The 24736-nt window shown below is 34.1% G+C and overlaps 2 protein-coding genes across 4 annotated transcripts; one reads left to right on the top strand and one right to left on the bottom strand.

Annotated features, from left to right (window-relative positions):
• The first annotated feature begins 2757 nt into the window (after positions 1-2757).
• Positions 2758-10656, top strand: LOC114317997 (putative WD repeat-containing protein C2A9.03). 3 transcript variants are annotated; one of them, XM_028264808.2, is made up of 11 exons: positions 2760-2950; positions 3186-3242; positions 3553-3704; positions 3858-4025; positions 4139-4225; positions 4955-5089; positions 5244-5354; positions 8804-8895; positions 8980-9085; positions 9376-9462; positions 9876-10656. In XM_028264808.2, the coding sequence occupies exons 3-11, from the start codon at positions 3564-3566 to the stop codon at positions 10287-10289; spliced, it is 1341 nt and encodes a 446-aa protein (XP_028120609.2). In that variant the 5' UTR covers positions 2760-2950; positions 3186-3242; positions 3553-3563; the 3' UTR covers positions 10290-10656. The 3 variants fall into 3 exon arrangements, with proteins under 3 accessions (XP_028120608.2, XP_028120609.2, XP_082731219.1); XM_082875093.1 differs by having other exon boundaries at positions 2900-3082; XM_028264807.2 differs by lacking the exon at positions 3186-3242 and having other exon boundaries at positions 2758-2950.
• A 1781-nt stretch (positions 10657-12437) lies between these two features.
• TIF3H1 (translation initiation factor 3 subunit H1) lies at positions 12438-24488 on the bottom strand. The gene is made up of 12 exons (XM_028264810.2): positions 24272-24488; positions 24075-24154; positions 22253-22369; positions 21996-22099; positions 20819-20885; positions 18990-19123; positions 18858-18906; positions 14543-14614; positions 14355-14456; positions 14207-14274; positions 13210-13362; positions 12438-12850 (listed from the first exon to the last, which is right to left on the bottom strand). Exons 1-12 carry the CDS (start codon positions 24279-24281, stop codon positions 12793-12795), a joined length of 1014 nt encoding a protein of 337 aa, XP_028120611.1. The 5' UTR covers positions 24282-24488; the 3' UTR covers positions 12438-12792.
• Between the last annotated feature and the right edge of the window lie 248 nt (positions 24489-24736).

Raw genomic sequence — 24736 nt, 5'->3', positions numbered from 1 at the left:
ATTAATATTTAATAATGGACAAAATGCACGAGACAAAAACAGTAATAATTATTAGAGAATATTGTTTACTAACTTATTTTTATATATGACTAATTTATAAGAGTATTGGTTAATATGCGTGGAGATTGCACTATTTAATTGATTTATAAAAGCACGAATTTTGTAAAAATAAATATAAATTGGCTTAGATGGTTGAATTTAGGAAAATAAGTATTAATTTCTGAAACTAGTAAGGTATAAATAAATAAAAAATAATATATAGTAGTAAAGGGATGTACAGTTTGGAGGAGGGTGGGGAATACGTTACTTTTGTGTTTTTTTTTATATTATTCGTTTCTTTATTAAAAATATAAGTCAATTACAATAATAGGTCTTCTTTAGCACAAAATTTATATTGGAATGTGAAAGTATAGGCAAACTCTTATTAAAGAATGTGATTAATTATGTAGGAAGAATTTTGGTATGAACACATTGACCGGTTGTTTTAAAAGTATGAAAGGATAGAGTATGCATCATATTAATATTCCGCAGAGGAGAAATAAAATTTAAGGATAGAGAAGTTGGACGATCTCTAGTCCATAATTAGACTGGACGATTCAGTCTGAATCAATAGACTTATTTTTTGGATTGCATTTTAATAATTCGAACTATTAATATTTTAAAATTCGTCGAGTATATTACTCCGACAAAAAATCAAATCGATTGGATAACTGAAAAAGTGTAAAAAATAAATTTTGTATGAACAATTTACTTTATCATTGCCTATTTTTTTTTATACAAAATTGATCAAAACACATAATTTTTATTATCCGATTGATTTGATTTTTTACTAAGAGTAATGCTTTCGACGAATCTTAGAATATAAACTATTTAAATTATACAAATGGGGCAAAAAAAAATAGACTCATAAAGCCTAACAATATCTCCCCAACCAGATGGAGGAGGAGAGAAGCCATAGGCAAGGATAAATACTAATTTTTATATAAAGACTGGGAGCAACACTCGCCTAAAGGCCCTCCATACTATAATATAGCCTAATCTAAACCAACCAACAAACTATACCTTCGTTTGAAAATAATTTTTTTAGTTTGATTTTTTAATTTTTAAACTATTTTATCATAGTTAAAAATATTATAAAAGAAAAAGTAAATAATTATAATTTGATATGATATTTTATTCTATTAATTTTTTATTTATTTTATATTTTAATAAGCTAAATTAATTCTAACCTACTTCCCAAACAAGGGCCATGTACCATGAAAATAAATCATTTGATGTGAATTACAGTCAATATAGGCAACAACAAAAAAAGTAAAAACAAGTATTTATAATATTTTACTAATTGTATATACAAAAGTAAATCACAAAACCTATTACATAAATCATAATAGAGCAATATGAGTGTAAGTGTATTTTTTTTCATTTTTGTAATAAATAAATTTTTAATACTTCTTATTTTTAATATTTATTATCTATTAAATTATATTGATAATCAATCTCTCTTATTTTTGTAATAGATTTATAGTGATAAATTTATCAGTTAAAAATAATAAATACAGGATTAATTGATAAATATCCCTAATATATAAAATTAGAAGCATTTTATAATATATATGATTATAATTGTATATTTATTTTTATCTTGTTAATAATGTTTTACTTTTAGTATGAAGAAAAAAAAAGTTAGGTACGACGCCACAAACGACAAATAAAAGCCGCCTATCTCATTCATATGGGGCACTTTGAAAACCGGGTGAAAATTCAGTTTTTTGATTTTTTAATTTTTTTACATAAAAAGTCATAAAAATTTAATTTTTTTAATAAAAAAAGTAAAGAGTTTAAAAAATTAATTTGTTTTACCAATTTTCTAAGATATTACTATGTTTTAGTAGGTGTTTGAGAAGAATTAAAAAAAGTGTATTTTATATTTATATATATATATATATATATTTATTTGAATCATATCAATTAAGGTCAAGTTTGGCTACTCAAAATAAGTACACACTTTTTATCTTTTTTTCATCACATCACCTCTTTACTTTTCTGCATATGTTTTTGTAAAAAGACAAAAAAAATACACTTATTTAGGTCATCCCAAACAACCCTTAATATTATCAATACTCTCTCTACTTCTTTAATTAATTTTTTAAATGTTTTACACAATTTTTTTTATAAAAAATTTAAAAATATATTTATTTAGAACTCCTAAGAGCATCTCCAACGGTGACTCAAATTTTTCACCAAATTTGAGTAAAAAATGACCCATTTCACTAAATTGATACCACTCGCTCCAACGGTTCACCTTTCACCAAATCTATCCCGGGACAACCGGGTGGTCGACCGGCCGGTTGACCAGTTAGGCAATTTTTTTTTTTTTTTTTTTTTTGCGAATTGTCTGAACTTTTTTTTGAACTTTCTGAACTTTTTCAGGACGACCGGGGTGGTTGGCCGGCCGGTTGACCGGTTAGGCAATTTTTTTTTTTTTTTTAACGGTTTGAATTTTTTTCCTGAACTGTTTGAATCTTTTACTGGTTGACCGGTTGGTTAACCGGCCGGGCAACCGGCTGGTTGACCGGTGTACCTCTTTCAACGGTTAGTAACAATGATTTGGTAAAATCTATGTCTCGTTCTCAATTTGATACTCTTTTTACTAAAATCTTATTTTGATATCAATCTAGTGCAACAGTTGGAACTTGAAAAAATAAATTTTTCATCAAAATTTAAATTTAATGTTGGGTTTGATTCACCGTTGGAGATGGTTTAAAACCGATTTGTATTTCGACACGGCCACGTAAATAGAAATGAAAAGCAAATTTATCTAAATTCGGTTTTCGCCGACAAGAAAATGGAGATCTCTCAAGGTACAGTATATAAATAGACGCAAAAACCATACCAAAGTGAGTAAAGTTGTTTCAGTCTCTACTCCAGAAAGAGATCTGCGTCGTCTCGCGTATGACTCTCTAAAACCCACGTCGCAATTTACATTTTTTACATGTTTTTAATTTCATTGATTTATTTTTATTTTTTGGTTCGGTTGATGATGTGTTATTTTCAGCTTCTGAAAATCGACAATGATTTTGATGTAACTCTTTAAAGTCTAGAACTTTCTGTTTTGTTTTTGTTAATTTTGTGCTCTTTAACAACGAATTTAACTTTTATTTTTCTAATTTTTTTTGGGTTTTCAGATTTGGGATTTATCTGTGAAAGCTGAAGGATTTTTTTTCCCCCTTTCTTTCTTCTGGGTAATAGTTTTTTCTTTTTCTTTTTTAATTAGGTTTCTGGGTTTTCAGATTTGGGATTTGATTGTGAGTGCTGAAGTTTTAAATTCTTTTTTTTTTTCTCTCTGGGTGAGGGTTTTTATTTTTCTTTTGATATGGGGTTTGTGAATTTAATTTTTATGAAGATTGTAATAGATACTTAGAAAATTTGGTTCTTCAGGGTGACTTTGAGTGGATTGCTTGTTTATCCTTTTTAACTGAATACAATTCATGATTTTGAGGGAGCTAGTTTGACAAAAGCTTAATGATCAAATTCTATATGCCTCTGATGCAGACATAGAGACCATGGCGCACCAATTTGATGATCACATGGAAGAAGAAGAAGATGAAGAAGAAGAATTAGAGGGGCATTTGTCAGAGTTTGTGGATCGGGAATACTACGGCGGAGGTGATGGTGAAGAAATGGGCTTTGATGATTATGATATGGTTTGTTTTCTTTATTACTTATTAAATTGACTCAAAATTATTGTTGTAGCTTAGGGATTGCTTACTATTATTTTGGAACATCCAATAATAGTTACTTGTTTTCCCTATTTACTTAAAATAACATGTTTTTTTTTTGGTTTTGAATTTGAGAAGCTTACAAAGGTGACTGACACATCATCTGCCCAAGCGAGGAAAGGAAAAGATATTCAGGGTATTCCTTGGGATAGATTGAATATAACGAGGGAAAGCTATAGATTGACGAGGCTAGAACAGTATAGGAATTATGAGAACATCCCTTTATCAGGCGAAGTAGTAGATAAGGTTGCTTATATTACCTTTTTTGCTTTGTTCAGAATTAATGAATTGGAAATTATCATTTTTGGATGATGATTATGCTGATTCTGTTTGTCTGTTTATTTAATTTGATTCTTTAGGAATGCAAACAAATGGAAAAGGGTGGGAATTACTATGAGTTCTTTTACAATACAAGATTGGTGAAGCCAACAATCCTCCATTTTCAGGTTTGTGATATTTGCGAATGGTATATTTTGCTTCTATGATGTATCAACCTTTTGTTTTTTCTTAGGGGATTTTAAGAACACAAGATTTCTCTATGATGGTTTGTTTTGTTTTCCTTATGTACTTGTGTGTGTATCCATATACATCATTGTTTTTGTTTTGTTTTGTTTTTTCATGAGGTCAATCTGTCATGTAAACTCTCTTCTCCGATGCTCAAACTAATGTGCACATATATGGACAGTCCCACATGCATTGATGTGTTGACAAATGCTCGGATGCATTTACAGTTGTACAATTCTCTCACATTCTATTGGTACTTATAGGCCTTGTTTGGCAAGTGGATTTTTAGCTTTTTTGGGGCTTAAATTCATAAAAAGACAAAATAGGCTAAAATAGACAATAAGATAAAGTGTCACATCAAATCCATAATCATTTCACTTTTTCTCTCATAAACATCACATCCAACTATAAAAAAATCCAATCATCTTTCCAAACATAAAAATTTTAGCTTGCTGAAATATTCAAAAACTAAAATAGCCAACTTCCCAAACAAGGCCATAGCATTTTCCCGTATTGATGCTTTTGATATTGCTATAACATGGTTCAAGGCCCAGAGCTTCATCAGTTTTATGACCAATTTTCCCTACATGTTAGTTTCTGCTCTAGCTGATTTGGCATTATCTGCAAGTATTATTCCCTAAATGACAGCTCCCTTGGCATCTTGTATGCAGCTGAGGAACTTGGTATGGGCTACTTCAAAACATGACGTGTATCTCATGTCTAATTATTCAGTTATGCACTGGTCATCAGTATCTAGCAATCTGTCAGAGGTCATCAATTTTTCTGGACATGTAGCACCTACTGAGGTATTTGAAAATTAGATTGTGAAGCTTTTTTACTTTAGTTTGTTGGGGGGGGGGGGGGGGGGCACTCTCTTTAGCATCATTGTTGTCATCATCATTTTTTAAAAAACTAATGAATGTCCTGTGTAGCTAATTTTTCTTTTGCTTGGTAATTTAGAGACATGCGGGAAGCTTGTTAGAAGGTTTTACACAAACTCAGATCAGCACGCTAGCAGTGAGGGATAATTTTCTGGTTGCAGGGGGGTTTCATGGAGAACTTTCTTGTAAGGTGTGTTGATATATGATCAGTTGTTTCTCTTTTTCTTCCCTTGTCTGTGTTAGTGAGTTGTAGATCATTATATATATATATATATATTTTTTTTTATTGTGGGGTATAAAGGGGGTTGGGGGGAGGATGTTCTTGATCATGGTGCTGCCTAAGGCACATACAATATATGCAGTTTTGGACAATCAATTCCGCAAGTATGCAGTTGTTTTCTTAGCATACGTGGTGATATTTGTGTTACCCTGTTTTTGGTTCCCTTATTTGCTGCCTACTTGCTCTTATGAACTGATGCAATCAAATTGTTTGCTGGTCTATCTACGGTTCTTTAGTCAAGCATGTTATGAAGCAATCAAATATTTTGTTGGGACCCTTTAAATTATGGTGCAATAGGCAGTCTGATCAAGTATGTTATGATGCATTGTTGGTTCATTCATATGTCAGTTACCTTCGACTGACTTTAATTTCTTCTCAGTATTTAGTATAGATGTTTCCATCTGGGCTCTTATCCAATATCATGATTAATCCTCTTGTTTAAAATGTAGAATGGCTGTATTTTGTTATGGAAAATGGTTGAAAATGATTTCGGTTAGTTTGATAATTTACATACTCTTACTAATTATTGTTTGATGGCTTGTTCTTCATACAACAAGTTTGTGTGCACACAAACACACCCATGCCTGAAACAAAAATGAAAAAGGCTAATTATTTGTTTAACAAAGAATATAAAAGAATGCATTGTGACCATATAAAGATGTCAAACTACCGCTTTGATGAGGTGACTCGGGAAGATACATACTGCATGCATCAGTTAGTACTTAATGATACAGGTTTTTGAACTTGATTGACTTCGTTTTATTTATTTATTCGTTTATTTTTTATTTTTCCCTGAGCTTGGTTGACGTGTTCCTTTCTAGTAGTGAGTTAAATTTCTTATGATGTGGAGGCAGCTTCACAGGCTTGATGGTGTGAGGCATTATGTTCTCTTCAAAACACTTACTGTGTAATTATAAAGCACAGCATGATAGTATGAGGCATTATATGATCTTCAAAATACTTATCATGTCATTATAAAGCAAGCACCGTCTATTCCGTTCTGTCCAACAGTATGTTTTCTTGTAGTATGACTAGTGTCTATCAGAGTGTGAGTGACATTATATTTAGTGTATGTTGATGCGAAGAATGTAATCATAAGGAGGCATGTGGTTGTGACCTTAGGATGTCTGTGTTAGCCTTGAAGCTTTAGAGTTAAGTTCTAATGATATTCTGCTATCAGAACTGGAAGGTACAATCGTCCATACTTTTCTTTTGCTTAACTTGTTTAAATGAGCCACGTCATTCGTTTAAGTCAGTACTCTATTGTTCTAACGTTAAATATGTCTTTTAAAGATGTCATTGACCTGAGATTTGGGAACATTAATTAACCTGAAATCTCATGTTGTGAGGTTTTTGGACGTTCTGATTTTGCCTTTCCGCCAGCAAGTGAATCTCCATGAATGGCCCAAAAATCTGGTGTTGAGGAAATTTGCCATAGGAGGTTTTTCTTTGAGGAATTGCCATTCTCTGATTAAAATGATACAGGGCACTTCTGTTTTCATTTTTGCCTTCCTTCTAGCCTGTGATGAGTGCAGTAAAACTCAAACCCCTGGATTTTAGACAATCTATCTGAATATGGTTTTCTCGAGTTTGGCGTCCTGGTTATGAAGTTCGGAAACAATTTTGCTGGCAATGAATCTTTTATGCTACTTTGGTATAGGCAGTGGCAGAGCCACATTTTGAGCCAAGGTGGTGCATTTTTCTCTCCATTCCTCAAACAAGATTCATCCCCCCTTTGATTGTAAAGTCCTTTTGATAGTTAAAGCTCCCACTTGAGAGAAATTTTGGGTTCGGATTGACCTTTGGCAATGGACTGCTTTGGAATCAACTTTTTCTAGATACACTTTTTGCTTTTTGTAATGATGTGTAGGCCATCTTTGGTGTATTTGGCAGCTTTGTTACATCGACTCTCAACACTTGGTTAAAGGGTAAGGGTACGGGATATACATCCGACATGTGTAGTTGGACTTTCGCTTATCAAGCTCATTTTGTAATTCAAGTTCACTATAAAACTCTGTGCAAAATGCTTATGCGACCTTGTAAATGCCATTTTACCCTAAAGGGTAAGGGTACGGGATATACATCTGACATGTGTAGTTGAACTTTCGCTTATCAAGCATATTTTGTAATTCAAGTTCACTATAAAACCCTGTATGAAATGCTTATGGGACCTTGTGAATACCATTTTACCCTAGAAAATAAAAGAAGTATATTGAAAAATATGAATACTTTTTCTTATCCTCGTGCCCTGGACATGAGAATTAAATGAATCCGGACAGACGTATAGTTGCATCCAACACCTCTACCCGTTTGTGATGGTGGAATGATCTTAGCAGAGCGAGGATGCCAAGGATGATCAAAATATCCAGTTAGAAAAATTTGTATTGGAGGAGAAGATGGAAGTACCTAATTATAGGATGGTCCGGCCATAAAAGCCAGCTGGTGGCATGTGACTTGGGCAACTCGCTCTGGCTGCTATGTGAGGACGGTCACAGCTTGTTTTGGGTCTGGTACAACATTAATAGAGTGACTTCAACTTTGGCGGAGATAAAAGTGAAGCAATAATTTAACTTTCGCTTGTGACATCTGGGAATCTGGCTTCTTCTGATCTCTCTCTACTTGCGTGCGCACACACGCTAATGGACACAAAACATGGCATGGCAGGGGTTGTGAACTTGGTCATTCTGGGCAGGCTTTTCACCTGCCTTGTTCTGCCAGTATCTAATGTTGTTTGAGACTTGAATTTCTTTTTAGAAGTGATCACTCTTAATCAAAAATCTGCTTTAGTGTCTAAACCAGCAACTTGAAAGTTGGTGCTTTTCTCTCTTAATGTTAATGGTAGATGCATTATTTCTGGAAGGCATTAAATACTCATACACATAACAAAAAGGTTTATTTAGGTCTTACCGTCACAAGAGTCTGACAAAGGATATTTTGTGAAGCTCATATGAAGGTTTGCATTGTATTGAGGAGAATAGGACCATTTTTATGATACCAATATCAATCTGCTGCCAACTCGGTTATGTTTATTTCTCATGTGTTCTGATTGAATGCTAATTTATGCGATATTATTCACTGATCTGGAAGGGCTTTGACAGGAGTTATGATTGTGTTTTATTCACTTATGTTTTTGAGATAAGAATAATGTCTTGACAGCATCGTTTATTTCTTCAAATATGGGATGATTGCAGCTATTTGTAAAATGTGGCTAGTTTTCATTTTTTAGGGCACCCCTTTGCATGCAGTTCTTTGTCTTAAGCAATGACTTTTCTTCGGTTTTATTTTTTGGTTTGTTATGTCTTGTTTTTATGAAGGTTTTCTTAGTAATGGGTTTAATATATGTTGGTTGAATGATGCAGTGTTTAGATAAACCTGGAGTAACCTTCTGTACAAGGACCACTTACGAGGATAATGCCATAACAAATGCAATTGAAATATATGACAGTTTGAGGTAATATAAATTTTGCAATTTTCTGTTGAACAATGTTAGTGTCTTATTATGGGTCCACTAACTGATTTTCAAACTGTTTTGCAGTGGCGGAGTCCATTTTATAGCATCCAATAATGATTGTGGTGTAAGGGAATATGACATGGAGAGGTTTCAGCTTTTGAGTCACTACCACTTCCCTTGGCCAGTGAATGTTAGTTTTCTCAAGCCTTAAAAAATGATATATATTAATTTTCTTGTTTCAGGCATATCTTTTTCACAAATACCTGAACTTAATTTCTTAGCATTGTGATAATAGGGTTTCCTTTCTCAATAGAGATTTTTCAGATGCAATGATTATGCAATAAACTATTTTATGGCTGATTGATTGATTTGATAGTTCAAAGCTGTACTTTGACTAAGTTGTTTTTTATTGAAGTAATGAGCGTCCAAATATTGCAATGCTCGTTACTACTTGTTCTGACTTTTTAGAAGTTGATGCAGCATACGTCTGTCAGCCCAGACCGCAAGCTTACTGCTATTGTGGGAGATCATCCTGATGGATTGCTTGTGGATTCGCAGAATGGAAAGGTAAGCAAGTTGCTTAGATGGTGTTCTTATTTAAAGGATAAACATGTATTTGTTGCTGAGCAATTGGAGATTCTTCTCAGTATTTGGATTTCTCTGCACTTTTGGAATCATTTCTGACAGAAAATCAACATTGCAAGTTTCAAGTTTTTTAACTTGTTTCCTTCATTTGATGGGATTTTGTTAATTTCTCCCCGTAATCCTAGGCCAACCCAAACATAAGGTAGGACATACAATTCCAAGGGATTGATAATATCAGAACTAACAGTCTTAGGAATGCTAATCCTATATAAACTAGTCTCTCCAAACAAACATAACCTCAATGTAGAGATATACCTTCCATTCCATGGGCAATTGGAGCATGGTTTTTAGTAAAAAAAAGCAAATAATTTGAAACTCTTACTTCATGATTCCAGACTGTTGCCTCGGTAGTGGGTCACCTAGACTACTCGTTTGCATCCGCATGGCATCCAGATGGACGCACATTTGCCACGGGGAATCAGGACAAAACCTGCCGCGTGTGGGATTTGAGAAACTTGTCAAAGCCGATTGCAATCCTCAAGGGCAACATGGGTGCTGTCCGTTCAGTCCGATTTTCATCGGATGGACAGTTTCTGGTGGTGGCCGAACCAGCAGATTTTGTTCATGTTTATAGTACCAAGGCAGATTACAAGAGGCGGCAAGAGATCGACTTCTTTGGGGAGATCTCTGGAGTTGCTCTGAGTCCAGATGATGAGTCTCTCTATGTTGGCATATGGGATCGGACTTATGCAAGCTTGCTACAGTATAACAAGAAACACATGTATGGATATCTTGATTCGATTATGTGATTCTGCAAATGTTGTTCCTCTCTCTCTCTCTCTTGGGATATTTTTGATACAGTTGGTGTGCTCAGCCTTGATGAGGGTAAAGTGATTTTTGTTTGAAGCTTTTGAGCCCGGATGTGTACAGTTACACGTCATATTTGCTTGGAAAGTAAAGCCTTTATCCCTTGATGAGTAGTGTGGAGGATTTGAATCCATGGAGTAAAATGCACCTGGCTTGTTGCTGGTTTTGGTTAGCGTTTTAGATATCCGCCGTTGCATATTGTATCTGCTATTATGTATCGAAATTTTGAACTTTCTAATATTATTATTCATCACTATTATCAACAGGTGTCGTTTGATGTTACCCAATATATAATTGTATTTCTAAAAACTATCCTGATATTGTTAGTTAGATCCATGATTTTCGTCATTGCGTTTTTGTTATTGGTATTGTCATGCCGTCATTATTATAATTATATTTATATTTACTTTTAAATTTTTTAAAATTGAATTATTAAATACAATTTTGGTATATTTTAGATTTGTGATTATAGTAAATATATTTATATTTATTTTTAAATTGAATTATTAAATAATTTTTGGTATTGCACGAAAAATCTGACAACCTAATTCCCACTTCATTGAAGTATATGGTTGTTAAAAAGAGTAGAGTAGGCAAAAAAAAATTAAAAAAAAAATTCATACAATCAACTTAAATTGATTTAGACTGAGAATTCAGTCAATTTCAATTGATCGGGACAGAAGGTTAGAATTGATTTTATGGCTTGATGAGAATTCATTCAATTTCAATTGATTGAGACAGAAGGTTAGACTTGATTTTATATTTGATTATATGTCCATCAATGTCCAGGAAAATTGTAGGCTTGTTGCTTGAATTTGCATATTCGTTGGGTGGACCCTCAACACTTTTTCAGAAGATTCCAAGTTAGCTTGGTTAACTCTCTCTCAAAACTATTCTATGTCATCAGTGACAATATGTCACAAATCAATATCAATATGCAAAGTCTCATCAAATTCATGCAAACGAGAAGATAAGATTGCTTTGTCCATTGCTATGTCATTGTCGTTTAACAAAAATAAATAATTATTCATCCCTCTCAGTAGCTCAGCCAATGAGATTCATTAATTGGAGTAGGTATTCAATAACTAATCCACTGACCTTGATTAACTAACTTAAGTATTTGGAAACCATTTAATTAGTTCAGAAGTGATGTGTACATTACATCTATGATGACAAGGCTTGAGAGGGTACTTCAACTCTTGTATTTGCAATATAAACGTGGGGTTGTGACTGATTAAGATGCAATGCCTTTGTGAAGATTCATGACTATGATCCAAACATTAATTTTAAGGACATAGAATCCCAATCCGAAACAAACAAAAATTTGATAAACAAAGGCCAGGTTTGACATATCAGAAAAAAATATAAAAAGGTACTAAAAAAATTATCACTATTTACAAATTAAAATAAAAAATAATAATTTTCCAAATATTTTAATACAAACGACGACTGGACAGCGTTTGTACTGTTAGTACGTATTGGTCTATCCAAATGAACCAAAAAAAAAAATTAGATTATACATTTATTATGTTTGGAGAGTAATGTTTGGCCCGTGGAGACTCAACATGGATCCATTTTTGATAATTCAAACAATTTAGTGTGTAAAGCTCATCGAATACTATATGCTTGTAAAAAATCACGTTGATCAGATATAGATAGTTATGTGATCGAATTAGATTTTTTTTTCAGCTGCTTATTTTTCAACATCCATTAATTTCATACAAAACTGTTTTGATCACATAACTATCGATATCTGATTAAAGTAATTTTTTATAAACATATAGTACTTAACGAGTTCTACACATTTAACGATTCGGATTATCGAAACGAGACCTTTGATGGGCCCCATGGCCCAACAGTACCGGTGAAGCCTCATGCACCATTTCAACCCAGCCATACTTTCCTCTGCTGCCTGTTACAGATGATTCTACCATGTAGGGGTAAAAATATAATTTTGCCATTTTATATAATATTTTAACATATTTTTTCATAAAAAGACAAAATTATCTCAAACCACCATACTTTTTTCCTCAACTTTTTAGTCCAAAAAGTCAAAAAATACACTTATTTAACGCACCCCAAACAACCCCTTTGGAGGAAAGGAAGAGAAATACGCATAATTGACAGTGAAAAATGTTCCAAAAAAGCTGAGTTCGAGATTTCATATCCCTAATTCTTCTATGGCCATTGTATCAATCACCTCAACCCTGACCTATGTAAACGGGAAAAAATGACAAACAGAAAGGGAAGAAGAAGAGAAGGTACTAAAAGCTACAGATCAAAACCCATCATTTTTCAGCTCATAAAAAGTCAACAATATATTTTATTTTTTTTTTGAACAAAGGGTTCATTCTTCCGACACGCACCAACCAGGCAAGAGTCTTCCTGGTCTTGACATTCCAAAACAGCGCCGTGCGTGGTGGCATTGGATAGCTAGGGATTACATCAATTCTCATGCAAGGCCTTCATCAAATATAGTTTGCTGAAACTCTGTCCTGCAACCCTGCAATGACAGTCCACAAAGATAACTAATTTCAGACCCCAAAAACAAATACAAAATAAAATAAATAAATGTAACCTGATTCTTGATGACTGAAATAACCAAACAAAAATTCTTAAATCTTGGTCCATTGACCACAGACTTGCAACCTTTTTGTCTCTTTAAATTTGCTCAAAATTAAAAAGCAAGTGTAAGAACCCTTGATGTCAACTGCTAAAAAATTTTAAGGCATAATTTCTTTATTATAATATAAGAAATATCCCCTTGATTGTTTGTCCAGATATCATTGTCAGTTGTCCGCAGAAAGTACACAACATATGCAAGGACATGATAATTGAATAGCTTCAAATAATGCAACGTACCCGTTAATTTGATTACAGTAGTTTGAGATTTGATTGGTGATGAGGAAGCTATCCAACCGTGATGGCTCAGGAATTGGCTTAAAGATGGGGTTTGAAGGATCCTCCTCTGGTAACAGCTCTTCTCCAGCAGCTTTACGTGCCATGTTCTCTGTCCTATAGAACACACGAAGGAAGACAAAATAGATATATAAAAAGATTTTTTATTTTTAAAAAATGCAACAAAAGAAAAAACTAGAAATTATACACAAATGCAAGGCCCTGAACAAACACATCCAAATCTCATATATTCCCCAAATACATTAATTTGTTTTAAATTACCCATTTAGAACCTATTTTACCCTGAAACTATAACATTTTGGTCACAATAAGCTGTTTTGCTTGTTTCTTAATCTTCTTCCACGGCTACAGGAACCTCATTGGGGGTGTGACATTGAAGGGCTGTTTGGGATGTTGCCTTTTTGGCTAGCCAAAAAGCGAAAACACCCAATCACATCTCTCTACTTTTTACACGTGTTTTCGTAAAAAGCTAACTAAAATAGTTGCATCCCAAACGAGTTCTAAGTGGGCCCACAGGGAAAAGCACATTTAAATTTTCCGCACACATGCCAAAACTAAATCCATAACCCAAATTAAGAACACATCCCATACAAAATTTGCAACAACGGAAAACAAGTTTGGCCAGCTCATCGCAATTCACACCATCATGTGATAACAATTGGCATGACATTGAAAATTAATTTATTTCTAAAATATTCCATTTGGCCTTAGCAATATATTGTACAAATCCTTGCTTAGTTTAAACAACAGTGATATGGTGGTAAAGTATCAAAGCAAGTAACCAGCATGATTAATTAAATTACAATTTTTGAAAAGACTAATAGAAATTGGAAAAGCGGGGAGTAATGATAATGATCACTTAACCATGAAAAAAATTAAATATATGCAGCAAAGCATGGTAAAATAGCTCATATACGTTCCAAAAAATAACTTTAGTTACCTTCTCTTCTGAAGCCATGCTTGCTGCTGCGATTGTTGACGTGACAGGTTCCGATAGTAGAATTGGAACTGAAAATTAAATGCTAGTCTTGTCATGCTAACAGCCAGCATAACAATAGAGCACAAAAGAAAAGAAAAGAAAACCTAACCTTTTGCTGTTCCATTGACAAGTCATCCATGCATTCAATTAAAAATTCGACATTCCTCTCCATAAATGGATTGGTTGATAATTGTAACCGATCAAAATCGCACTAGCAAAGCAAAGAAAGATGGACTTACTAATTACTACAAAGTTAGACATCAATGATAAGTTTCCACAAACAGATAAAGAGACTACCTGGGTGACAGGTGAATCAGCCTCCAGCTCTGTCATAAAGGCACTGATGAGAGCAGAGTTCGAAACCTTGATCTGTTGGATATAACAAGCAGCATAAAAATCTAAAAGGAAATGAAAACACATGCTTATTAAAACTCTTTTGGACTGGCAATGGCAATGTCCCACAATCACCTATCATGCTATCAAAAATATTAATAGAAGATGGAAAAGTTTTATAACTCATGGATGAAAGTGTCCAATAGGGGAGGGGGTGAATTGGACAAACTACATTTTCACCTATGAAGCACGGGTACTCCAAAAATAGTGCCGTACGAGTACCGGGTACTTACCGGGTGCGGGTACGCGTACCGGTACGGCGGTACACGTACCGGGTACGGCAAAAGAGGGTCCGGTACGTTTGGCTTATTCGGGTACGGCATGGGTACGCCACGGGTACGGCGTGGGTACGCCATGGGTACGCCAAGGCCAATTTTTTTTTTTTTTTTTTTTTTGCCCTTGCAAATTAGCAATTATTATTATTATTATTTTTTATTTTTTTTTGTGCCCTTGCAGATCAGTAATTTTGATGTTTCTCTGTTGTCCTGTTTGTCTGTATAAATTGTAGAAGCATATCAACAAATGATTTTAATGTTTTTAAAAAGCAATTTGAACCAAAAAAAATAAAAAGGCCTATAAAGGGTAGTTCTGTGTATGACTATGCATTATGTTTTTGCTTTAGATCCTCCTAGAATTTCTTTATAAAATCTTTAATCATAACAAACTTTTAAAGTTTATGCACAAAACATTAAAAATTGATACTGTATTAGTTGATTAGTAGTTGTTGGGAATGATGCAATTTTATGTATTATGCAAATTGCAATTGACAACCTGCACCAATTGAGAATTTTTTTCCTTTATTGTTGGTAATTAACTTTAAATCTTTCTTTGGTCTCCTGTTATTTCTTTGGTCTCACCCTATAAAAATAGCAAATTGATGAGCAAAAAGAAAGATTTTAAAAATAAATTATGATCACAAATTCACAGTGCATAACATATCAAAGTGAGAGATTTCACAAATATTATTTTTAACGCTTAATGGTTTTAAATTATAGGAAAATAAGTAGTTCTTTTTTTAGTTTTGATATTTAATTTTAATTTGTAGGTTGGATCATTTAATCAAAATTATATTTAAAAAAAATAAAAAAATATCGACGTACCGTAGCCGTACCCGTATCGTACTTTTTTTGAGTTTTGCCGAATCGGCGTACCCGCACTCGTACCCGTACCGTACTCGTACCCGCACCCGTGCTTCCTTGATTTTCACTAATTTATTCAATTTCTTCCCTTAATTCACCTCTATTATTTTATGTAGAGCCTTAATCAATTTCATTTTGCTCAAGCTAATCCCAATGTTCCAATTTTCTCACACAACTTAAGAGTTTGGCTGGGTAGTTTAATTGGTTGTCTAAATATAATTCTGTACTTCAGTTGTTCACCCTTTCAATGCTTAACCTCCAAAGACTCAATTTTATCTTATTAGTTATTATGACTTTCAATCTTGGATTATGTGGAAGTATATTCAAATATCAATTATGAACTTTAAAATCTGCCACTCTATGAAGCACAGACACGCGACACGACACGGACACGTAAATACGCAAATTTTTAAAAAATAGGGAACACGACACGCTAGGGATACGTTCAATATATATAATTAATTTTATTTATTATATGTCATAAAATAATTAAAAAATCATTAAAAGTTAATCAAAAATACAAAATAATATTATTAAAATTAATAAACCCACATTATTAAAATTAACAAACCTAATAAAAAAATTATATATTGAAATGAGTGGCACAGAGTAAAAAAAAATATTAAATGAAATTAGGGAAAAAAAAATAGAAGACAGAGAGAGGGAGAGACTACCCAGCATATAAAAAAAAATAAAAGAAAAGAAAAAATAAAATGAGACAGAGAGGGTGAATGAGGCAGAGAGAGAGAGAGACATCGACTGAGAGATCGGAGGAAAAGAAGAAGAAAATCGAACCAGAAGAAGAACGGAGAACATCGAAGCGGAAGGACGAAGAAGATCAGCAATTAGATGAGCTACGAGCGACAAGCGATGGACAAGGAGCGATGACAGCGATGCATGAGGAGCGACGAGAAACGACAACCGACGATCGACCAAGTCTCTTTTCTCTTTTGTTCTCTTCGTCTTCTCTCTCTCTCTCTTTCTCTTTCGATTTAGGGCAAATATGGTTCCATTTTTGGTTTGTTACAAATCGACCCCAAATATGTTTTGTAAATTCTAAAATTCACCCCGAGCGTGTCCCACAAGTGTCGGAACGTGTCCGGCTTCAAAAAAAATAAAAAAAAACATAGGACACTTTCTGGTGCGTGTCGGACACGTGTCCACAGCGTGTCCGACGCGTGTCCGTGTCCGACACGTGTCCGACACTGGTACGGAGCCCTCCGAGAGGTGTCCGTGCTTCATTGCTGCCACTTATCAAAAAAGAAAAAGAAGAATCTCACTTTAAAACAAGAGCATGTTTGTGAATCATGCATTCAAGAATTATTGTCATTAACATAAATATCATAAATGATTCGCATTCATCTCAATTCCATATGAATATATATAGCAAATTAAAGATCAAATGTAAAGACATGAACAAGAAGATTTTTTTTTGTGTTCAACTACTTGTCTACATCCTCTCCTGGCCAACCTCACCAGAATTAATCCACTAATCACAAAATGGTTTTCACCAAGGTCACCCACACCTTTACAATCACTTCTAGGGTTTTCATTAGAAACCTCTAGATTTTAGTTCATTACATTTGATTTTTTCTCTCCTACATGAAACTTCTAAGAAAATATATACGAAAATTTTCAGAATATCACTTAATTCTCCATTTTCAAATGAAAGTGTGTACCATGTTTTGGAACATCTATTCCAAAATGTAAATTGCTAGGGTATTAGCATTTTGGAGTAACACCATTCCTACCTAAGGTTGCACATACAAAGTCGTGAACTGCCAACCTATGCTAGTCCAAGCACTGACAATAGACAAAATTCTAGTCCCATCATACAATCAGATGCCCTTTGGGAGGCCTCTACATAAGAGAACTCAAGAATCTTATTGAAATGGTTGTTGATTCCTTCAAATCATAACAACTAATTATTTAATCTGCAAATAATAAAATTTAAAATTATACATTACAAGTCTACAACTGATTCCAAAAAAGCTAATTTCCAGGGACCAACAGCAATACGGTTCATGAGCAAGAAGCTATGAAGCACGGATACTTCAAAAAGGGTGACGTATCCGTATCAGATACTTATCGGATACCGATACTCCTCGGATACTCGCGGATACTTCTTAATTAATTTTTTATTAATTTTGAAGTATCGGATACTTAATTTTGAAATATCGGATACTCGAAGTTACATATTACTTATAATATTTTGTTTAGTTCTTTGATAAAAGGAATATAGTGAGAGTTAAAGTAATAGAATTTGTCAAATTGATGTATCCATGTTGTCTCTCTCACTTCTTTCTCGCTTTCTCACTCTCACGTTTCTTCTCTCTGCTCTCATTCTTTTTTTGATGTTGGCATGTAAGGATGATATTTAATTTGCATTTGTTTTTGCTTTTAATTTTGGATGTTTTATGAATGTTTGAAATTATAAATTATAAATTTTTTTAAAATTGTAAATTTTTTTTTTACGAATATATCCCCGCTGTACCTGTATCATACTTTTTCAAGTTTTGACATATCGCCATATCCACATCCCCATATCACCATATCCGTATCCGTGCTTCCTAGGCTATCATTGATGACTTAGAAAAGTATATTTGCTGAAATTTTTATTTAAGAATGGTTTTTTAGCTTTAGCTAAGGTCTTGTGATATTCACTGATGAAGAACAAGTTGAAGCTATTGACCTTGAAGACTCTTAGTTTTATAGGAATCTTTCTTCTTTATCAAGTTGTCTTTTGCTTTAGGTTTTATTTTTATGCATACTGCATTACTAAAAATTGTTAAAATAATATTTTTTACGAACGTATCCCCGCCCGTACCCGTATCCTAATTTTTCAAATTTTGTCGTATCGCCGTATCTGTATCCCGTATCTGTATCCGTGCTTCCTAGGCAAGAAGCATTGGCAACTGAACCCTCAGGTGCTATTTACTAATAGAATGAACAATTATGAAATAAGGATATAAAAACAGAAAAGGCAGTCATGACAAGGAAGATATTACTACTCCAACCTGACGGAAACATACATGATTTTATAATACAAAAAACAAAAAAGCAAAGCATTAGAAGCATACAGGTATCTCCTCAAAGATATCCACCCAGGATAGGTTTTTCTCTCTCAACCTGTGTAGCAAAATACAAAAAGAATAAGATTCAATAAATAGTTCCTTTCCAATAATTACCAGTACAATAAAAGGGAACCATACTTCTCTCCCGTAAAATTGTTATTACGATAAAGTTCCATGAAAGAATCTGACAGCTTCAAGGCCTTGAGAGCTAAGACACCTTGGGAAGACTTTGAAGGATCATAGATAATACAGACACACCGTCTTATATTCTCCTGCAGCGACAGATCACACCACATGGGACAAACAATCAAACAAGGAAAACAAATAACATACATGAGAACATGTGCAAAATAGTTGAAACAAATATGTAGATTGAATATCCATTTTTTCCTTTTTCCTTCCTTTGGTTGGTGGATGGGAGGCGGCTAAGTAAATAGAGAGAATCTTGGCTTGCAAACAACATGCTTCCACTCATCAACCTACTTTAGTTACATGTCTATGAGTATGCATGACTAGCACATGCATATTTTTAACTATGGAGAAGACTAGGTATACAGCAAGCCAAACCAGCTTAAGTGATGCTTCGATTATGCTACAAAAGCGTGAAAACATGCACAGAACAATCACTAACAGACTATGAAGCATAGACACGGCAAAATCAGTTCCGTGGCGGTGTCAGACACGGGAACACGCCGGGGACACGGGGACACGCCGGGGACACGTACGGGACACGCCATCTGCCGTGTCCCTTTAATTTAATTGTTTTTCTTGTAGGGGACACGCGTGTCCAGATCTGGACACGGCGTGAGACACGGCAAAGAGGGAGAGATAAAGGAGAGAGTGTGAAGGAAGAGAGTGAAGAGCGACAAACCTGTGAAGATCGAAGCTCCATGAATCCAGTCGAAGATCGAAGATCGAAGCTCCAAGCTCCATCAGAAGGTCGAAGCTCCAAGCTCCATCAGAAGGTCAAAGCTCCATCGAAGCTCCAAGCCCCAGACGATCGCGATCTGTCTCTCTCTCTCGCCTTCACAATCTCTCTCTCTCTCTCTCTCGATCGCGATCGCAATCGCGATCGCGACCTTGACCTTGACCTTGACCTGTCTCCCTCTCTCTCTCTCCTTCTCTCCCTCCCTTGCTTCTGCCGTTCTGAGGGTTCACTTATTATTATTATTATTATTATTATTATTATTATTATTATTATATACTCATACATATTATTATATATTATTATATATTATTATATAATAGTTAACTATTATTATTAACTATTATAGTTAACTATTCTGAGGGTTTAGTTAACTATTATTATTATATATTATATAATAGTTATTATATAAAATATAATATATTTATAAGATAATATATAATACATATTGTAAGATAATATATAATACATATTGTAAGATAATATATACTCATACATATTAATAAATAAAAAATAAACACGGGTATGTAAAATAAAATAAAAAAATTAATTATTTAAAAAATATAATAAATAAATAAAATAATTAATATGTATTAAAATAAAAATATTTATAAAAAAATTAAAAAATTTGCCGTGTCCCCTGCCGTGTCCGTGTCCGTGTCCCTATTTTTTAGAAATTGCTGTGTCCCGTGTCCGTGTCCGTGTCCGTGTCCGTATGCGTGTCCGTGCTTCATAGCTAACAGATATATAACCAAAATCAACAAGTTTGCTTCACTTCTCCAAAACAACCTTTTTTCCTAGTCAGAAAAACTGAGAACATGGTTGTGGATTATTTATCAAAAAATACATCAATTTCCATTAAATTCAACTCTTGTTATCGGCATGTTTTACACTTCCAACCAAATAATCCAATCAGAAAAGACAATAATTTTAAAAGAATGCCCAAAAAAAAAAGAAAAAAAAAAGAAAAAGAACAAGCATCTAAAAATATGATGTAACACATACAACTAGAATATTTGAACAATGAATACAAAAATATCACCTGGTAATTCATAAAGGTCTCAATCAGTTCCACAGTCTGAAAAGAACCTAACAGAGTTGATTGGTACCTGGAATTTCACAATCAACCAACATGAACTTCCTGACATTTAGTGAATCACAGCTACAAAATGTTTATGTAAACTCTTACAAGTATGTGGGGGGGCAACACCCACGAGCATAAATATAAGCATCAAGAATTTATTTGGGACATAATTCTTCTTAAGCAAATTCATAAAACAGCACCATAAAGATAAGTAAAAATTAGATAGTGACATTAAATTCTAACCAAAATTTCTTTAACCGCTCTTCTCCTATTCCTCGACCTAAATCCTCTCACATTTTAACTATCTTCATTGGGAAACTTTTTTTTTATCCCTAGCCAAATGGCCATCATAATTGATCTCCAATACTGAGAAGCTCCTTTGTCTCTAACCCACTTCCTCATACTACCCCCTCCCCTCATAACTTTTGGACAGCAAGATGTAATGGTAATGGAATTCTCAAAAGGTAACATGGATTCATCTCCCTCCCCAAATCAGACCACTTTTCTCAAGAACTAGCTCTGAACAAGATGCCGAAACAACATCTTCATTGACAAAGAAAGAACTCGAGGTACCCTGCCCCTTTTCATCACCAAACCCCTTACTATGCCCAGAAACATCACAGCATGTATCCCCTTAACGTAAAAAATTTATAGGATTAGGCTCAAATTTATGGCATACCTTATGACAAACATCAAATACAGAAATTGAAAATCACAAATTAAAATTCAAATAATTAAAAAAGAAAACAAAATATATGTACCATAAAAATGGTCTCACAAAGATGGTGCATGATAAATTAATCAACTAAGTAGGACGGGGTGTCACTAGTCAAAAGGAAAGGAAAACACTTAGAAACCACCAACCTGGTAATCTATGTGTGTACAGTTAAACAAAAGTGGGTTCACGCCCCTTTATTGTCAAGACAAGAAGAACGAAAAAAAAAACAAAATTTTTAACACAATGCAGCAAAATTTTACACTCAGATAAAAAAATTGAATCACTAATGCTAATTTTCATTCTTGAGAAACCCCAGCATAACATACATGATAACTACAACTTTAAAACAAAAAGAGAAAGAAATAATATACTTTTATTATTCTTTTTACATATATAAGTAATATAAATCAAACTCACCATCCAACAGTATTATTATCCACATTAACTTCTCTCAAACATCTCATCATTTCAAGCTGATAATTGGCACCATCTGCTTCAATCTCCTCATCTTCATCCCGGATCTGTCATTTATGTTACAAGCGCAAAGTTAAAAGTATTTGGGCAAGGAATAAACCTATGCAGAACATTATGGTTCTCAAATTTAAACCACCATTTTGCCTGTTAATCGAAGGAAAGAAAAAAACACAAATGAAGAAAAGCCTGACAACACGTACTGGAAAAGGGAAACAATTAGTAACTTCAAGAACACTGCCAACATCTAACCCAAGAAGTTGCCCTGTAACAAGAGCTGGGGAAAGCTCCTTGCAGTGTTTGATAATCTTCAGTATAACCTGTTTTGAACAAAGTTTATAAAAGCATATGAGAACATTGCAAGCTTATACCATCCAAAGATCAAAAACTTCATTTTGGTTAACTTGAAAATGGAAACGTTTCGGAAACATAAGTGAAATAACAAAAAAAAATGTATGGAAATAAAAATTAAAACCTATATACATGTTTAAACTTTCTCAATAATTCAATAGTTGAAGATGTTGAGGTCTAAACATCTCTTTAGATAAAGAGACGAGTGTAACAAGTATCGAATTTATACTAAGAATAGCACAGTTGACTAGATTCATTATCATTTAATTAGAAAATCAGTTTTTTTGCATGCAACAAGTATTAACTTTATAGAATGGCCAAAGACTTCATAGTATTTTTTTGTAGAACAAAAAAGAGATGGTTTCCAACAAGAAGTTCAAAACATTTGCTTTTGTTTGGTTAGAAGGATTGAAAATTTATTTATTTATTTTTTTTAAAAAGGGGCCTGCCAAATTGTGGGTGCCAGTCATTTTTGTTCACATTTGCAACCTAAGCCTTTATCCAAAACAAAGAGATTCGTGACTTTCTTTCACTAAGAGTTCCTATTGATTCAGTTTAATAAAATTAAAATTAAAATTAAAACACAGAGACTCTGAGCAGTAGGGCTGTTCATATGAACGGAATACCCGCTCAAGCTGTCCGATCTGGACCGACCCGGGCTGCCACAGACGGTTTCTAAGAGAAGAACGGTCGGTTACGGTTTTTCTGCACTGAATTTTACCGATTTACGGTCGGCAAGGGATCTTCCCCGTATAAATCCTATGAACCTAGCCCGACCGAAACAATGAGTATATAATAGTATTTATATATTGGGAGTATGCATAGTAGTCCAGACTCTAGTCTGTCAAAGAGAGACTATTCTTTCACTTTCCAAAGCATTAATAATGATGACTCTCTCTCTCTCTCTCTTGTCTTCACAGATTTATTTCTCATTTTGCTTCTCTCTCTCTCATAACCCCTAGGTAGACCAAAAGTTGAAAAATCTCTTCTCTCCCTCTTCACTCTCGTTTGGGGCCTTTTTCTTTCTCTCATTTTTCATCTATTTCTTTGAGAGACAAACTCATCTCTCCCTCATCTGTGCTTCTCTTTCTTTTGATGGTAATGGTTGTCTTGAAGACGAGGTAGCTGACGATGGCAACGAACAGCGATGGCGAGTCTTTCTCTTTCTCTCTCCATTTTTTTTCATACACTGTCATAGATGTATGTGTATATGTGTGTATGTATATATATATATGTATGAGCATGAGTTCAATTCAATATTTTACACAAAAATTTCACCCCTACTTAGATTTTCGGATTCGACCGAACCGACTGTCAAACCGTCTTCTTTAATTCGTCGATTTCGAACCACACATCAGTCTACCACGGATCACTAATTTCTTAACCCGAAGGTGTCGGTTTGGCTGCCGGGTAAAGGGTAAACCCAAGCCGAACCGACCAGTGAACAGCCCTACTGAGCGGGGGAGCAACCAAAACACCAGAAAACATAGAATTAAAAAAATTATAATCGCTTCTCTTGGACCTAAATTTTTTTCCCCCCAATTGTGGCTTTACCAATCTAAAGCAGAACAAAGGCACAAACACTACCAAAACCCCAAACTAACGAGAGAGAAAAAAAAAAAAACCAAAAAACGAAGACAAAAAAAAAAATGCAACAGTGAGAGAAGAGATTACCAGACCCTCGATCTGAACGACTCTGAGCGGGGGAGCGACCTCCTCTGTGGCTGCTACTTGCAGAAAGGACCGAGCCATTGCTGCAATTAAGACACCAAAACAGTCATCGAGATATGATAAGCAAGCAAGAGCGCGCGCGCACACACACATATATATATATATATAAGCACAAATTTGGGGAGAGAGAGAGAACAAACTGTTCGCCATGTTGGTGATATCTCTGAGGAAGAAGGGAAGAGATGCAGCAGCAAAGTTTCAAGCTTTCTCTCCCCGACGGTTCTCGAAAGAAAACCCTAGATATTCACTGTCCGATGGCTCTTCACAGAAACCCTAGCTATTGCTCTCGTAATTTTATTTTTTTTCATGTATATTTTTGGTAAATTACACAAACCTCCTCCCAGATTTAATGAAATTACAGAGACTCCTATGTAGTTTGAAAAATAGCATTTCCCTAGCTAGCAAAAAGCTAGCTTTTGGCTTTTTTTTTAGCCAAAAAAGCTAGTTTTTTCACCCAAGTTACTATCTAAAAAGTTAACTTTTTTGGCTAAAAAAAGCTAAAAGTCAGCTTTTTACCAATTTTGCAAAACACCACTAAATTATAGATTTGGGCCCTAACTAGAACTAAAGGAATTCACATAGAAAAGTAGAAATACACAACTTTA

The sequence above is a fragment of the Camellia sinensis genome, chromosome 6 (assembly GCF_055761805.1).
Source record: "Camellia sinensis isolate YWXY chromosome 6, ASM5576180v1, whole genome shotgun sequence".
Taxonomy (NCBI): domain Eukaryota; kingdom Viridiplantae; phylum Streptophyta; class Magnoliopsida; order Ericales; family Theaceae; genus Camellia; species Camellia sinensis.
The sequence above is the reverse complement of the archived record's forward strand: the minus strand, read 5'-3'. Positions and strand labels throughout refer to the sequence as shown.